Genomic DNA, 17,434 nt, shown 5'->3' with positions numbered 1-17,434 from the left:
GCTCCAGGCTCTGAGCTATCAGCACAAAGCCCAATGAGGAGCTTGAACCCACGGACCATGAGATCATGACCTGAGCTGAAGTTGGACACTTAACCAACTGAGCCACCCAGGCGCCCCAAGTCTTATATTCTTGAGAGAACTACTGTATCAAAACATTTGAAATGGGAGGATGCTACAATGATGGATAAATCCTGGTGGGCTTATTCCATTTATTTCCTGTACCAAACCCAGGACATAACAAATTCAATTATTAGTCACCTGAGAAACACTTCTGAAGATACTTTTCCTAATGTTCACTTTTCAATCTTCATCAGGAAGACTATACATATATGTATATGTATATATATGTATATGTATATATATGTATTATATATACATATATATGTATATATGTATATATATACACACACACACATATACATAGCTCAAAAATACTTGAAGCAAAACTTGATAGAACTAAAGGGAAAACAGTAATAGACACACCTTATAGTCCCCCCACCCTTATCCTCAGAGGACACATTTCAAGACCCTCAGGTGATGATCAAAAGGGTGGATAGTAAGCCCCATATAGACTGTTTTTTTTTCTATACATACATACCTATAATAAAGCTTAATTAATAATTTAGGCACAGCAAGAGATTAACAACAATAATGAAATAGAACAATTATAACAATACGGTGTGATAAAAGTTACGTGAATGTGTCATTTGCTCTTAAACTATCTTATTGTACTGTACTCACCCATCTTCTTATGATCTGATTTGATAAAATGCCTAGTAATGAAATGAAATGAGGTGAATGATTTACACATTCTGACACAGCATTAGACTACTACTGACCTCACCAAAGAAGGATTGTCTGCTTCGGGAAGGCAACTGATGGCTGGCAACTGAAGCTGGAGAAAAAGAAACGGCCGATAAGGTGGGGAACAATTTTATCAACCATCTTAACCTAACAATTTATAGAACAACATCTTCACAACTGCAGGAAGGCGAAAAACCGAGAGGAGGAAGGAATGGAAGGCGGGAGAGCGAGCTAGCACGGGGGACTATTCCGTGTCGTCCTGCTCCCGGTTCTGTTATATCCTGGTTCTGTTTTAGTTCTGGGATATTTTTATTGAGTACTTGATGCATATAGATTTGAGCATATATACTAAGCATCTGCTACGCCCCTAGTACATACATTATGTGCTTCTTGGTGCCAAGTGCATTCTAAGCCATACTAGGGCTTCCTCAGCTACAAACACAAAACGGGCTCGCAGAACTCGCTTAGTCCATTCCTGGGCAGCCTTGAAGCCCCTCCCCTAGTAGCCCACCGTCAAACCCTAAATGCCGCCCCGCGATCTAGCTCTCTCCCGCAGGCATTCGCGCTTGCGCACTCCGAGCAACAAGTTGGGGCGGGGGCGGGCCCTCCCTACCGAAGACTACATTTCCCACAGGCCTCTGCTCGTAGTTTCCTTCCGGCTTTCTTGCTGGTGTCTGCTCCGAGAGGTGAGTTGGTCGCGTGCATTGAGGAAATGGGCGCGGGGGCGGCGCGGGGGTGGCGCGGGCTTCTGTGTGAACTGAGTTGCAGTGACTGTGGAATTTGTGACGCTACTGGGCATTGGGTGCCCTGAGGCGTCCTTTCCCTTTCCGCTTAAGGGCCGCACAGATTTCTCGGCCCAGAATGGCTTCGAGTTAGATGCATGAAACCCAGAGTGAAGGCCCCCAACAAAAAGACGGTTTCGAGAACTGCTGCTCTCAGAACCACGGCTTAATCAGAGCTCCCTCGTAAAGGAAATTCGGAGACGGATTCCAGACGTGGCCTTTGTACTCGGCCTTTCTCTGAAGGCTGAGCTTTACCTCCCGGCTCCCTCTTTAATTTCCATCGGGTTATGTGCGTGGTGATGGTGGGAGCAAGTGTGATAGCGGGGGTGTGTTCTGAGTTAGCCAGGTCGGGCTGAGTTCCAAGAAAGGCTCAGTGTCTCAAGATTCCCGTCTTTTTTCCCCCAATCCTGCTGATCTTTAGGAAGGAGAGAAAGAGGAAATAACCATTTTTATGTCTATATCTATTTGTCTATCTAAAGTATATCAGGACGAATTTGTATTTCTTTGTTCCGTGAAATGTAACTTTTATTTTTCTGTGCATGGTTTAAAACCTTTGAGTCTCCTGAGAAAGAATAAAAATCAGTGCGGACTGAAAAGAGAAAAAGCATTTGCATTAATCAGACTGGGAGACAGGAGACAGATAAAGCCAGCTGCAAAATAGAAATTATTATTTCATGCAGCAACTGTAAAATGCGATCACAACTCCCTCTTTGAGAGATTACAGCTGTTTTACCAGTGAAGCTCCAAACTTGCTTTGCTATTTTTTATTTTTATTACTGGAGATACCCAATTGCTAAACTACCCTCCCTTCAAGATAGCACTTAGTCTCCAATTAATCCTAGCCTTTCCTAGTCTTACCTCAGAAACCAACCATTCTAGAATTGTTCCCCGCTTCCCATACATTCTCTTCAAAGTCCTTCAGTTGGAACTCAACCCTTTACAAAAGAGCTTTTCTTCTCCTCCTCCATTGCATTCCAACCCATCCTGTGGAATTTCCTCCCTGTCTTAAATCAATAAATCTGATTTTGTTGGACTCTACAGGCTTGTTCCAGGTAGTCTTTAACTGGTTAGGCTTTAACACGGGAAATATCCTATCCATAGACCTGGAGCTTTGCTCTTCTTTCCCAGTGAATGATAGGGGTGATGAGGTTACTTCCTGCCTCCTCTCCTGTGGGTATTCACATGAACATTTGGCAGTCATTTAATTCCTCCTGTGAGCTGTTGCTTTCTAATCATTTAAATGGCTTGCAAGTAAACCTCCTGAAGGGAGGCCAACTGCAGAGCTTTATTTTAGGCTTTGATTTGTTGAGAGGATTACAGTTCAGTTGGAATCATATGCTAGGTGTCTTTGATCTTCACCTCTGCCCTGAATTCACAAGCAGGGAAAGTTTGGAGATGGTTTAATTGGTGACAGGGTTTTCTGCTTTTGAGGCTTGTAAGGAGTTGCAATGTGACAGGGTTTTTAAGGGAGAGTACTGTGTTAACAAGGGAAGGGAACAGAAGATGCTGGTAGAAATTTGAGAAATGGTTTGAAGTTTTTGACAACATGAGTTGTTTCAGGCCATATATTTATGTGGTTTTATGAGAGGCAGTTTAGTTATGTTACTAAATTACCAGTGTTCTAGTCCTAAAACTGTCAGTTAGAGCTGGGTGAATCGGAGTAATTTATTTCATTTCTTTGTGCTACAGTTCTTTCATCTTTAAGAGGATAATGACAGAACCTACTGTATAGGATTGCTTTGAATAGGTGAATTAATATATATAAAGTCCTAAGGGGGCACCTGGGTGGCTCAGTCTTTGGGCGTCCAACTTCGGCTCAGGTCATCATCAGTTCGTGAGTTCCAGCCCCTCATCAGGGTCTGTGCTGACAGCTCGGATGAGACGTTTAAAAAAAATTCTGTGTCTCCGTCTCTCTCTCTGCCCCTCCCCCGCTCGCACTCTGTCTCTCTCTCTCAAAAATAAATAAAAATTACAAAAATAAAAAATAAAGTCCTCAGATAATGCTTGACACATAAAAAGTGTTCAGTAGATTTAATAGTTACTATTATGTTGTAATTCCATTTTTTCACATTTGCTTCATCCATCCACATACTCCCTTTTGTAAATTGTTGTTAATCAAGAGGAATTGCTTATCGATATGAAGTTTGAAATTTATTAGCTAGCATTGTAAGAAAGAGCAAGGCTGAGCTCAAATTTTTTGTGGAAGAAGAAAAGAGCAGAAGATAATTTTCTTTAATAATTAGGGAAAGAAGAGTATATAGTATTCTTCATCTTCAGTGCTATAGCTGACTTTTATTTAATGTTTATTTGCTACTTTAAGTGCTTTCTTATATGTAGTGTCTTATTTAATTCTTATAATAACCCTTTGAGATAGAATTTATAATTATCAACTTTTTTTTTTATAGGAGGCGACTAAGGCTGAAAAGTTAAGTAACATGTCCAAGATCACACAGTTAATAGCTATCAGAGCTGAGATTTATATCCTGGAAGTGTCACACCAAAGCCCATTTTAGTAATTATAACAGTATACCAAGTCTCATCATTATGTGTACTTAAAAAAATTCTTCCTGCCTTACTCAGTAACCTTTCATGATTGAAGGAAGAGATATTAATCTGATGACAGCAAGAATCATCAAGTTTTGTCCAGATTATACTGAAGCTATGAGGTCTGGAGGTAATGGATTTCCTACAGTAAGATTTATGCTGGGGCGCCTGGGTGGCTCATTTGGTTGAGTGTCTGACTTTGGTTCAGGTCATGGTCTCATGGTGTGTGGCTTTCAGCCCCAAGTTGGGCTCAGTGCTAACAGCTCAGAGCCTGGAGTCTGCTTCAAATTCTGTGTCTCTCCTGCTTGTGCTGTCTCTCTCTCTCTCTCCCCCCTTCTTCCTCAAAAATAAACAAACTTAAAAAAAAAAAAACTGAAACATGAAAAAAAAGAATTTATAAAAAAAGATTTGTCACATAGGTTTTTTTTTTAATTTTATTTTAATTCCAGTATAGTTAATGTCTCACAGTTTTTATTTTAATGATGATTTATACAAAGTCAGACTAGTAGGGCAAGGAAATACAATAGTTGTTGGAGGCTTCATAGGCATCTTAGCCTAGTGGATTGGCTCAGAAGCAAAATGAAGTCATTTCTAAGATATGAAAGGAAGCAGTGATGAGACAGCTGTCAGTACTTAAAATACATCAGTCAGGGACTTCTTACCATTGATTTCTAGATAGTACTCCAGCATACATGGGCAAATTCAGTCATAGACTTGGTTCATGAATTAAAAGGTGAAGTAAAAAAGAAGTCAATCAGGAAAAACAGCTGTTCTTAGAATATCCTGAGTTTTTTTTTCTCAGGTCAACAGAAGACTGAAAGAAAACCTTGAAATGAGAAAATCTTTTCCTTATTTGGAGTACTTATGTGCTTTAATATGTTTAATGTGGTGGTGTGTGTTGCTGGCTCTTACTGTAAACATTTTAACTGTTTCTCCTAGGCATACATGTGATTTTTTCTGTCAAAATAGTGTAATACTACAGATGTTGGGATTTTTTTGTAAACACACTTGTTTCACCCATTTCATCAAAATTAGGGCAACATTATCACTTTAAAAAAAATTTTTTTTAAGGTTTATTTTTGACCGAGAGAGACAGAGCATGAGCGGGGGAAGGGCAGAGAGAGAGGGAGACAGAATCTGAAGCAGGCTCCAGGCTGTCAGCACAGAGCCTGACGCAGGGCTCGAACTCACAGACCGCGAGATCATGACCTGAGCCAGTCGGACGCTTAACCGACTGAGCCACCCAGGCACCCAACATCATCACTTTTTAATATTTGCCTAGTTTTCAGTGGTGCAGATGCACTACTGTTTAATAATTTTCCCAGTTAGATTCTTTTCAGCTTTTATTCATTGTAAACCTTATCTGTCAGCATATCTCTGCAGACATCTTCATGTACATGTGTGAGTAGTTCCTTTATTTTTTGGGTAATGTTTATTTATATTTGAGAGAGAGTGCAAGCGGGGGAGGAGCAGAGAGTGAGGGATACACAGAATTCGAAGCAGGCTCCAGGCTCCACGCTGTCAGCACAAAGCCCAACGTGGGGCTCGAATTCACGAGACTGTGAGATAATGACCTGTGCCGAAGTTGAACGCTTAACTGATTGAGCCACCCAGGTGCCCAATCCTAGGCAGGCTCCACACTGCCAGCGCAGAGCCCGATGTGGGACTCAAACTCATGAACCATGAGATCATGACCTGAGCCGAAGTCAGACGCTCAACCAACTGAGCCACCCAGGCACTCTAGGAGTAGTTCCTGTAGTCTCAAGTGAAGCTCTGGGAACTGGTTCACAGGGTTTATATAGTTATAACATTGAAATGCTGCCTCACATAGTTCTAAATTTGGGCCAAGGTAGTGTCCATTTTCTCATGACCTTGCTAATAAGGGACATCATCAGTCTTCTAGACCTTCCAGTCATGTCACTGTAAAAATAAATTGTTTTTTGTTTTATATACATCTTCGTAATTAGCAGTGAGGTTTAATATCTTTTGAAAGGTTATTTCTATTTTTTATTGAATTGCCCTTGGTCAGGTTCCTCTCAATGAAATAGAAATCTAGTCTTGAGAGGCAAAAACCTAAAGTTGAAAGGTAGTGTTTTAGTTAGAGAAATGTGGACTCAAAACAAAGCTTTGCCACTTGATAGCTGTGACTTTGGGCAAACGATTTCCCCCCTGAACATTAGTTTCCTGATCTCTTGAGAGATGAGAATACATTGCAGAGCAGTGCTGAGGGTCATCAGGTGATGTATATGAAGCACCCAGCACGTAACAGTTCTCAATGAATGGTGGTGGTTGACTGCAGTGATAGGGATCCCCTTGTCTCCACCTTGGATACTGAAAGAGAGGGGGAATGTGCACAGGCTGTCATGGTATGAGAGGTCCTGATTGGGAAACAGAGTAGTGAGTGGTCTTGGCTGGGGAAAGGCCAGTGCAGTTTTACAGTGGTAGCAGCTGCCAGGCTCAGTCTGTGGTTTTCAGTCTTCATATTTAGGAAGTTCAGACAGGATCCTGGAGGGCTCAAGAGGCCGTATATGGATGGTATCGCGTTTTCTCAGCCCTGAAAATTTGTACTGGAGGGAGGAGGAGTCCGATGTCAGGACCAGATCCACATTACTAGATAGGAAACTGGTCACAAGTCCTCAGAAGTGTTTGGGCTTTTACATCAAATCCATTATTGTTCAGCTGGGTTCCTTCAGGGCTTGGATTTCTTCAGACCTCTACTCTCCTCCAGGTTTTGTGGGTATGGGATCAGGGTGAGTAGAGTAGGGGGGAGTAGTTAAGAAGTAGGAATGGAAAAGAAAAAAGCTCACATTAACATAAAGTCCTTTTGGAATCTCTGAGGTACATTTGGTTTCATGGCCTCTTTTTCTTCCAGATCTGGCTTATCTGGACTCTGCGGTTCTCCAAAGAGAAATCTTGAAAAGGACTGACCAGTTCTTGCATTTTGAAACCATGGCCCATGTAAGTTATGTTTTTTTTTTTTCCTTTTTGAAATATTGTTGATCTCTAGGTCATGTGTACATACTTGTTCCTTATCTTGAAGCTTCTTATTTAACAGAACTCCATCCAAGAACGTGCTGTCATTCCTGTGAGGATTGGGGACCGACAGCCCAGTGTCCTTTCTATATGCCCTTCCATTTTTCCCACTGATGTGAACTGTCTCCTAGCTACTACAAAATCTGTCAAGAGCCATGAGCAAGCAAAAGTGAAATGCCTTGAGAAAAATGCAGGCATTCTTGGCAGAATGTCCCCTTGTTAACATTTCCCAATAAACAGCTTTTGATTTTAATATTTAAACTTCAGAGTAAGTTTATTTCTCTGAATACAATGATTTTTAGTCTGGTTTTATGTAGGAAAAATTTGTGTCCCCAATACACAATTTGACATCGTTTCAAAGTTTTTTGAACTTTTTATTGGCATATAACATACATAGAGGAAAGTGCATGAATCATAAGTGTGTAGCTGAATGAATTATCATAAATTGAGCACATCTATGCTGTCAGCACTCAGGTTGAGAAAGAGAATATTACAAGTACCTCAGATGCCCCCTCTTTCAGTCACTCCCTACCCACCCAGCCCAGATACAACCACTGTCCTGACTTCTAACACCGTAAATGAATTTGCCATTTTTAGAACTTTGTGTAAGTGAAATTATATAGTTCAGTGCCGCCTTTTTTTTAACGAAAAATAATGTGTGGGAGAGTCTCGTTATATTTCAAACATAGTTGCTAGACTGTTAGAACCATCTGCAGATGTTTTGAGATGCATACAGGTATCATTAAAGAGGATGTGTGTATCTGGTGCTGCTGGTGATAAAGGAGGTGTCAGAACAGCATACTGAGTGTGAGACATCCTGTTGTTATGTTCTTGTTAGAAATGCATTTTCATAGTGCACTTAACATGTAGCCCCTGTGTAGTATAAAATGAGTTTCTAAAAAGTTGGGAAAGTATTGAAGAAATTGTGGGGAAAGAAACAAAGCAAGTGAGAAAAGTGAATTCAGTAAAAGAGACAAAATACAAAAGATGTGTGCTCAGTAACCCATGTGTACTATAATTCTATACTGGAGGGAAATGGAAGCTAGTTGGAGACTTGGAATTGATTTATAATGCAGTGTAATTCTTTGCTTCTAAGTGATAGGAAAATAGGCACCTGTTTGATATTGTAGTATTAGAATGTCTGATATTCAGGGATGGGTTATTGATATTAAGTGAGAGATCCTTGTTTTGAATTTTCTCTGAAGATCTGTGGTTTGATGAAAGAGAATTTAGTCCTATTTGTTTACAGGGAAAACTCCAGATTTCTCCACAGAGTTTTCCAAGTACATATGATGAGGCTTAGTATTGATTGGTCTCAGTCTCTGTATGTGTTGAGATCTTATGGTATGAAAGGCTTTTCGGATTGGGTGGATTAGGTAAGGGCTGTAATTGGGGCCTTGTATTGTAAGGCGTAAAATTTCATGTGCCGACCTGATACCTTTATCAGGGCTCCAGAGGCCTAAATGTGAGTTCCCTGCTCTTGTCAGAGCAGAAAAGACTCCCCACAGCTAGTTTTCCTATCAGGCAGATGACCTAAACCCTTCCTGGTTCTCACTGTAAAGGGGTTCACCTTCCTGCCAGCACACAGAATTATTCAGACAAGCCAATCACGTTCTGTGGGAATCAGGGACACCTTACCCTCTTTTTACTACAAAGCCTGCCTCCCACAGACCCTGCTTGTTCACTCCATTCCTGAGTGCAACCCCTGTGTGGCCCTGCATGATGTGTGGTGCCCTCCTACCCTGGGCTGTGAGTATACATGTCTAATAAATGCTGTCAATCTCATCTGTCCAGCATCCGGTATTGAGCCACCTCATACTGATTAGGGCAAGGGATCTCTCCCTCACCAGTGCCTGTGATTCAGAAGTAATCAGCAGAACTGCGAATAGAGAGATCAAGAATCATCTCCTGTAAACCCTGAGAGAAGAATACCAGGAGCAAAGTTCCTTGTGTAGTTTTATAGGATGTACTGGTTTAGAGCAAGGTTTCTCAACCTTGGGACTATTAATATTTTGAGCCAGAGAATCTTTTATTGTGGGGGCTGTCTTTTACATTGTGGGATGTCTCAGAGTATCCCTGGCCTTTACCAACTAGATGCCTGTAACACTCACACCCTTTCCCCCCAGTTGTGACGACCAAAACTGTCTCCATACATGGTCAGTTGTCTTCTGGGGAGTAAAATCATGCCTTAGTGAAAACACTGGTCCAGGGTGATATCATCATGGTTCAGTGTCCTCTAACTAGGAATGAGGAAGGGTGTTCGGTGAGGGGTGGTAGATGATAAAGAGTAAGGTCATCTAGGTGCATAAGTAATAGACAGTGTAGGCTGTGAGAGCTGAGGAAGATTTTTGAAATTGTATTGAAATAAAATATCTGAATAGGAAAAGAGAATGGTTGAATCTGATATATTAAAAATGTGGACTGGCATGTAGCAATTATTTTAAAGTTTACTAAAGAATTGGTCCTTAGGGCGCCTGGGTGGCTCAGTCGGTTGAGCATCCAGCTTTAGCTCAGGTCATGATCTCACACTCCATGAGTTCGAGCCCCGCGTTGGGCTCTGTGCTGACAGCTCAGAGCCTGGAGCCTGCTTCAGATTCTGTGTCTCCCTCTCTCTCTGCCCCTCCGCTGCTCATGCTCTGTCTCTCTCTGTCTCAAAAATAAATAAAAACATTTAAAAAAAAAGAATTGGTCCTTATAGGGAAAATCTGACTTTATGATTAACTTGAGTCTGTTTTCTTAGAAGAGGTATTGTTGTACGTTTGGGACCAGTTTTTATCAATATTTTTTTCATGATCATTAAAGGGCAAAGAAGGTGGAAGACATATTTTCCATGAATTTGTGGTGGAGACACATAGCTTGCTGAAGGCTTGTGTATACTGTTTCATTTAATTGGGACTTTTTTGGGTCATTTTATTCATTTCCAGATATTTTGGGGTAGAAAATTAATCTTATCTTCAACCACAGGACTATTCAAGACACGTAGCACTGTGCTTCAGTGATACCAATTTTCTTACTGTTCCCTATACATACATTTTTAGCCCTATCCTATTTGCTTGTTATGTGGCCCCTTCTCTGCATTGCAGTCCTCGATCTTTTAAGTCCTCTTTTCTTTTAAGAAATATTTCATTTATTTTCACAGGTAATACATGAGGTGTTTTTTGTTTCTGTTTGCTTTTTTTTCAGGGTTCAGTGACATTCAGGGATGTGGCCATAGACTTCTCACAGGAAGAATGGGAATTCCTGGACTCGGCTCAAAGAGACTTATATAGGGATGTGATGTGGGAGAATTATAGTAATTTCATCTCACTTGGTAAGGCTATTTATCCCAAATTACGTTGGCTTTCTCTTCTGCCAATTTCAGGACTATGATTTGAGAAACAAGATATTTTTTTCTCTGTGTTCCAAAGGAATGGTTTCAGCGTTGTTAGTTTGGAAATAGGCAACTTCATCGCTTTCATCCTGCTATATCCTTCGTATTTTCTCCAGTCTCTGTAATTTCCTTGTTTCACTGATATCCAAGGGACTGGGTTTGAATTCTGGATTGCTTACAACAGAAGCATTGTCCAAAAAATCAGATTTTATATTATATTTGAGCCCAGATTTGATACAAATGCTCAACACTCTTTCCTAATCCACCTGCAAGAAGAATACCTAAACACAGGGGTTTTGAGTCTGTCTAAAAACTAGGGGAGCCTGTAGAACTTATACAGCACGAAATGGATTCACAAACTTCAAGTACATGCATTCTGTTTCTTATAACAGAGATATTCAGTTCTACATGCTTTGAGGTTGAAATTTAAAATCTAAGAACTTTGCACTTAACATTGAATGGATAATCCTATAAAGGATCAGAAGATGTGTCAGGAAGATAATTTTCCTTTCAGCAAATTGATAATGATAAAAAAGTTAATACACTCACATATTATATGTATATATACATATAACTGCATATACTTGTGCTTAGATACTATTCTTAGTATTGTGCATTATTAATTAATTATCACAACTCTGTAAGAAATATACTATCATTATCCTCATTTCAGATGAGAAAACTTAGGCATAAGAGGTTAATAATTTGCTGAGGTAACACAGCAACAAAGGCAGGATTTGAATTCAGGCAGTCTGGATCCAGATTCTTACTGCCTCTCAAGAGAGTTTGTATGAGTTTAAATTATATTAAGGCCTGTTCGTAACCATCTATTCCTAAGGTTACCCTAATACGAGTGTTCTTCAACTCCCTTGCATTTCTTCACTCTTAGGCTCTATAAAGTACCATTTTGATCTGTAATTAATGACAAATTTAACCAAATTTGAACCTGACTTTTGGGCTTACAGTTTCATGTCACATTACCTTTTAAGCAGAACCTTCCATTTCTAAACCAGATGTGATTACCTTATTGGATGAAGGGAAGGAGCCCTGGATGGTTATAAGGGAAGGGACCAGAAGACACTACCCTGGTGAGTGAGGGCTAAGCAGGATGGGGAATTAATTACTACAGGTAATAGCTAAACCTGTTAGCCTTGAGAGGTTGTTGGAAATCTCTCTTTGAGAGCCCATGGCCTATGGAGAAAAGGCCTGAGACCTGGGAAACAAATTAAAATCTTTTTTTTTTTTTTTATGTTTATTTATTTTTGAGAGAGAAAGAGAGAGACAGAGTGCAAGCAGGGGAGGGCAGAGAGAGAGGGAGACACAAAATCCAAAGCAAGCTCCAGGCTCTGAGCTGTCAGCACAGAGCCCAATATGGAGCTCAAACTCATGAACCATGAGATCATGACCTGAGCTGAAGTTGGACGCTTAACGAACTGAGCCATCCAGGCGCTCCCAAATGAAAATCTTTTAAGACTAGACTCCAAAGGAGCTGCCTGTTGACCTGTATTACAACTCTTCTCATCTCTCATATTTTTCTCCTACTACAAAGACAGCAGCTATTCTCAATGGAAGATAAAAAGATGATAATAAATATGAGGTGAAATCAACAAGATAGAAAAAGTAGAAGAAAATTAATAAAGCCAAAAGTTGATTTCTTGAAAAGATCAACAAAATTGGTAAATACCTAGCTTGACTCATTTAGAAAAAAAGTGCTCACTTTGGCAATACATGTTCTAAAAAAAAGAAAAAAAGAAACACAACATCAGTTTTTAACACTAGGAATGAAAGAGTAACAGAGTTATTGCTTCACATCCTATAGCCATTAAAATAATAAAAGAATACCATGAATAATTTTATGCCAATAAAATGGACATCTTAAGTGAAATGGAAAAATTCCTTGAAAAACGTAATTACCAGAACTGACACAAGAAAAAAAATACAAGTAACTTTATATCTATTAAAATAATTTAATTCATAATCAGAAATCTTTCCACAAAGAAAACACCAGGCTCACATGGCTTCACTGGTGAATTCTATTAAATATTTAAGGAAGAAATACCAGCAATGTTAACAAATTCCTTCATAAGAGGAAAGAGCTCTCAACTCATTTTCTGAGAATAGCATAAATGTTACAGTGTGTCCTGACAAGGAAATCACTAAAGGGGGGAAAAATTGCAGACTTATTATCCTTCATGAACATAGATGTAAAATCATAAGAAAATGTTAGTAAATTATATTCAGTAATATATAAAAATGATCAAGTACGGTTTATTCCAGGAATGCAAGCTTGGTTTAACATTCTAGAATTAATGTAAAAAAAATTATGTGTAATTCGCTGTATTAACAGAAATGAGGGAAACCATGTGATCGTGTCCATAGATGTAAAAATAGTATATAACAAAATTCAACATCCATTCATGATAAAAATTTTCAGGAAACCAAAAACTGAAGGGAGCTTCCTCAAAAAATACTGCTAAAAAAAATTACTACATTATAAACTCCATCATACTTGATTAAAGAATTCCCGGGGCGCCTGGGTGGCGCAGTCGGTTAAGCGTCCGACTTCAGCCAGGTCACGATCTCGCGGTCCGTGAGTTCGAGCCCCGCGTCGGGCTCTGGGCTGATGGCTCAGAGCCTGGAGCCTGTTTCCGATTCTGTGTCTCCCTCTCTCTCTGCCCCTCCCCCGTTCATGCTCTGTCTCTCTCTGTCCCCAAAAAAAATAAATAAACGTTGAAAAAAAAAAAAAGAATTCCCCCCTAAGATTGGGAGCAAGGCAAGAGTGCCTACGTTTCCCGTGTCTGCTTAACACTGTATTGAAGGTCCTAGCATTGCAATACAACAAGAAAAATAAGAGACATAAAATAAAAAAAGTTAAACTCTCTTTGGAGATTGCATGATTATGTACATAGAAAATCCTAACGAATCAAAACAAGTACTCAATAAATGATCACAGTAAGATCACAGAATGCAAGGTTAATATACAAAAATCAATTATATTTTTATATACTGGTAGTGAAAAAATTAAGAAAGTAAGGTAAATTAAGTCAATTAAAAAATTGCAAGCAAATTAAGTCAGTTTACAATAGTGTCAACAAAAATACTAAGGAATAAATTTGATAAAACATGTAAGACCTCTATGCTAAAAGTCATGGAACATTCCTAAGAGAAAGACCTGAAATGAAGAGAGACCTTTTTGGGGATGAGAAAACTCAGTATTGTTAAAATGTCAATTTTATAGATTTTAAGAATCTGATTCCAAAATCTATATGGCAAAACAATGGACTTAGCATTTCTAAAGTAATCTTGGAAAAGGAAGAATATGTTATAGGACTTAGACTACATGACTTCAAGATACTTCAAGATTTATTATATAACTATGGTAATCAAGACATTGAGTATTAGATAAGGTATAAGTAGAAGATAAGTATTAGATCAACAAACAGGACAGAACAGAGATCCTAGAGGTGGAACTTACACATACTTAAAAGACCATTTATTTTTTTCCTTTTGAGGAAAGGAAATTTTTTTTCAACAAATGGTGCTGGAATAACTGGGAAAACAAGTCTTGACCCCTACTTCATTCGAAAATTAATTTAAGATGGGGGTGCCTGGGTGGCTCAGTCTATTAAGCATCTGACTCTTGATTTCAGTTCAGGTCATGATCTCGCAGTTTTGAGTTTGAGCCCTGCATCAGGCTGTGTGCTGACAGCACAGGGCCTGCTTGTGTTTCTCTGTCTCCATCTCTCTCTGTCCCTTCCCAGCTCATGCACTCTCTCTCTCTCTCAAAATAAAGAAATAAACTTAAAAAAATTAATTTAGGATGCATTTTAGACTTAAATATAAAAACTAAACATAAAAAATATAAAAAGCCAGATATAGGGGTGCCTGGGTGGCTCTGTCGGTTAAGCGTCCAACTTCAGCTCAGGACTTCAGCTCAGGTCATGATCTCATGGTTTGTGGGTTTGAGCCCCATGTCGGGCTCTGTGCTGACAGCTTGGAGCCTGGAACCTACTTTGGATTCTGTGTCTCCCTCTCTCTCTGCCCCTCCTCTGCTCATGCTCTGTCTCTCTCTGTCCCTCAAAAATAAATAAATGTTAAAAAAAATTTTTTTAAAGAAAAGCCAGATATAGAGGTTAACTATATGGGTGCCAGGTGGCTCAGTCGGTTGAGCATCTGACCATTGATTTCAGCTCAGGTCATGATCCCAGGGTCGTGGGATTGAACCCCGCATCATTGTTTGTGCTGAGCGTGGAGCCTGCTTGAAATTCTCTTTCTCTCTCCCTCTGCTCCTCTCCCCAAATTTCACATGCTCGCTCACTGTCTCTCTCAAAAAAAGTTAAATATAAAAAATAAAAAGTTTTAAAACTAAATATAAATTTTATATAAAAAATATGAAAGCTAGGGGTGCCTGGCTAGTTCAGTTGGAGAAGCATGTGACTCTTGATCTTGGGGTTTGAGCCCCATGTTGGGTGTAGGAATTAGTAGAAAAAATTAAAAATCACCTTTAAAAAATATATGAAAGCTAAATATAAAGCTTTTAGAGGAAAACTTTTAGAGGAAAACTAGGAGAATGACTTAGTAGTAAGCAAAGGCTTCTTAGGTAAAGGCAATAACCATAAAAATAAAAAATTGACAAATCAGACCTTATCCAAATTGAAAACTTTAATATACCAGTAAAAAAATTATACCAATAAAAATAGATAAGTCACAGACTGAGAGAAAATAGCAAGAAAACATATCCAACAAAGGAACAACATATACTACAATTCAACACCATAATGATAACCCAAATAAGAATGGGTAAAAGTTACATCTATACCATGGAATAATGCTCAGCAATAAAAAGAAAGAAACTATTGATAGATGCGATAGCTTAAGTGAACCTCAAGGTAATTGTGAATCTCAAGGTAATTATGCTGAGTGAGAAAAACCAATCACAAAAAGTTATATACCACATGACCTTAATTATGTAACATTTATGAAATATCAAAATTATAGAGGGGCGCCTGGGTGGCTCAGTCGGTTGAGCGTCCAACTTTGGCTCAGGTCATGATCTCGTGTTCTGTGAGTTCAAGCCCCGTGTCAGGCTCTGTGCTGACAGCTCAGAGTCTGGAGCCTGCTTCTGATTCTGTGTCTTCCTCTCTCTTTGCCCCCCCCCACTCGTGCTTTGTCTCTCTCTCTCTCTCTGTCAAAAATAAATATGAATAAACATTAAAAAAATTTTTTTTTTAATTGTAGAGATGAAAATGAATTAATCATTGCCAAGGGTTAGGATATAGAAAAGTGAAGGGGTGTTTAGGGCCATAAAGGAGTAACACAAGGGAGTCTTGCGGTTATGGTACAGTGAGTACTTGTTTGTGATGGTGATTATTCAAGTTTATGATAAATTTTTTAAGTTTTTTTTTTTATTTTTTTTTATTGGTGGGTGGTGGGGAAGGGGCAAAAAGAGAGGGGGACAAAGGATCTGAAGCAGGCTCTCCGAGGACAGCAGAGAACCCGACACGGGGCTCCAACTCACAAACTGTGAGGTCATGACCTGAGTTGAAGGCAGACATTTAACTGACTGTGCCACCCAGGCACCCACCCTACATGATAAAATTTTTAAATTGCATAGGACCATATACAGTTGAGCCTTGAACAATATGCATTTGAACTGTGTGGGTCCACTTATACATGGATTTTTTCCAATAAATATAGTACAATACCATAAATGGATTTTCTCTTCCATGTTTTTCTTCCTTATGTTTCTCTTAACATTTTCTAGCTCACTTTATCATAAGAATACAGTATATACTATCACATATAAAATATGTGTTAATCAAATGTTTACTGTGTCAGTAAGGCTTCTGGTCAACACTAGGCTATTAGTTGTTTCTGGGGAGTCAAAAGTTTACTCAGATTTTCAATTGCATGGGGAGTTGGCATCCCTAACCCTGCATTATTCAGGGGTCAACTCTACATACACACAAGGGTGTGTATAACTGGTGAAATCTAAATGAGCTCTATGGATTATACCAGTGTTAATTCTTGGTTTGACTATTATTCTATAGTTATGTAAGATGTTAACATTGAGAGAGGCTGGGTGAAGGTTGCGTGAGACTTTGCTGTTATTTCTTTGTAGCCTCCTAAGAATCTACAGTTATTTTAAACTAAGAAGTAAACAAAAATGTCCCATTAGGGATGATGAGTAAAAGATTTAAACAAAGAGAGGGGCTACTCTTTTTTATGATCAGTGATTATAATTCATTTATATCTGAATCTGTTGTATTAACTTGAGCTGCCATAACAAAATACAATAGATGGCGTGATTTAAACAACAGAAACTTGCTTTCCTATAGTTGTGGAGGCTGGAAATCTGAGATTAGCATTTGGGTGCTCCAGTAAGGGCTGTCTTCCCGGCTTGCAGATCATCCCTTCTCATATTGTCCTCATATGCCAGAGAGAGAGAGAGAGAGAGACAGATCTCTTAACAAGGCCACCAGTCCTATTGGATTAGGAGCCTGATGACTTCATTTAACCTTAATTACCTCTAAAAGCACTATTGCCGAATACAGTCACATTGGCTGATTAGGGCTTTAGTGTATAACTTTGGAAGGACACAATTCAGTCCATAGCAGTATCTATCTATATAGGATCCAGTTTCTTTCCAGGTTCTGTTTTGATTAGTTTAAATGTCTTTGGTTGCCTAAAAATGTATTCGTTCATTGAGTACCCAATTTAGCACTGTGCTGGACACCAGTGGAACAAGTGTGAACAAGAATGATAGGTTCCAGCAGTCAGTTTATGTTTTAACAGGAGTAGGACATTAAGTAAACAAGTAAATGAATAAATAATATTAGGTGGTGACAAGTATTATTAAGAAAAGTGAGGGGTTCTTGGGAGACTCAGTTGGTTAAGTGTC

At 39.1% G+C, this 17,434-nt stretch overlaps 2 protein-coding genes across 2 annotated transcripts in view; one reads left to right on the top strand and one right to left on the bottom strand.

Moving 5' to 3' along the window:
* LOC124511173 (zinc finger protein 568) overlaps positions 1–17,434 on the bottom strand; it is a 389,983-nt gene that overhangs the window by 262,688 nt on the left and 109,861 nt on the right. The gene's annotated exons all lie outside the window — the stretch shown is intronic.
* LOC124511638 (uncharacterized) overlaps positions 1–17,434 on the top strand; it is a 64,097-nt gene that overhangs the window by 38,901 nt on the left and 7,762 nt on the right. Inside the window, exons 7-13 of the mRNA XM_047079038.1 lie at positions 966–1,088; positions 1,361–1,490; positions 1,744–1,882; positions 6,683–6,880; positions 6,950–7,088; positions 10,347–10,473; positions 11,523–11,621. Coding sequence (XP_046934994.1) covers positions 966–1,088; positions 1,361–1,490; positions 1,744–1,882; positions 6,683–6,880; positions 6,950–7,088; positions 10,347–10,473; positions 11,523–11,621 — 955 coding nt within the window. The remainder of the gene's footprint in view (positions 1–965; positions 1,089–1,360; positions 1,491–1,743; positions 1,883–6,682; positions 6,881–6,949; positions 7,089–10,346; positions 10,474–11,522; positions 11,622–17,434) is intronic.

Source organism: Lynx rufus, unplaced genomic scaffold (assembly GCF_022079265.1).
Source record: "Lynx rufus isolate CCGP_SWC_20201006 ecotype Redwood Valley unplaced genomic scaffold, mLynRuf1.p SCAF_16, whole genome shotgun sequence".
Lineage (NCBI taxonomy): Eukaryota > Metazoa > Chordata > Mammalia > Carnivora > Felidae > Lynx > Lynx rufus.
This window is presented reverse-complemented; position numbering and strand designations above follow the sequence as displayed.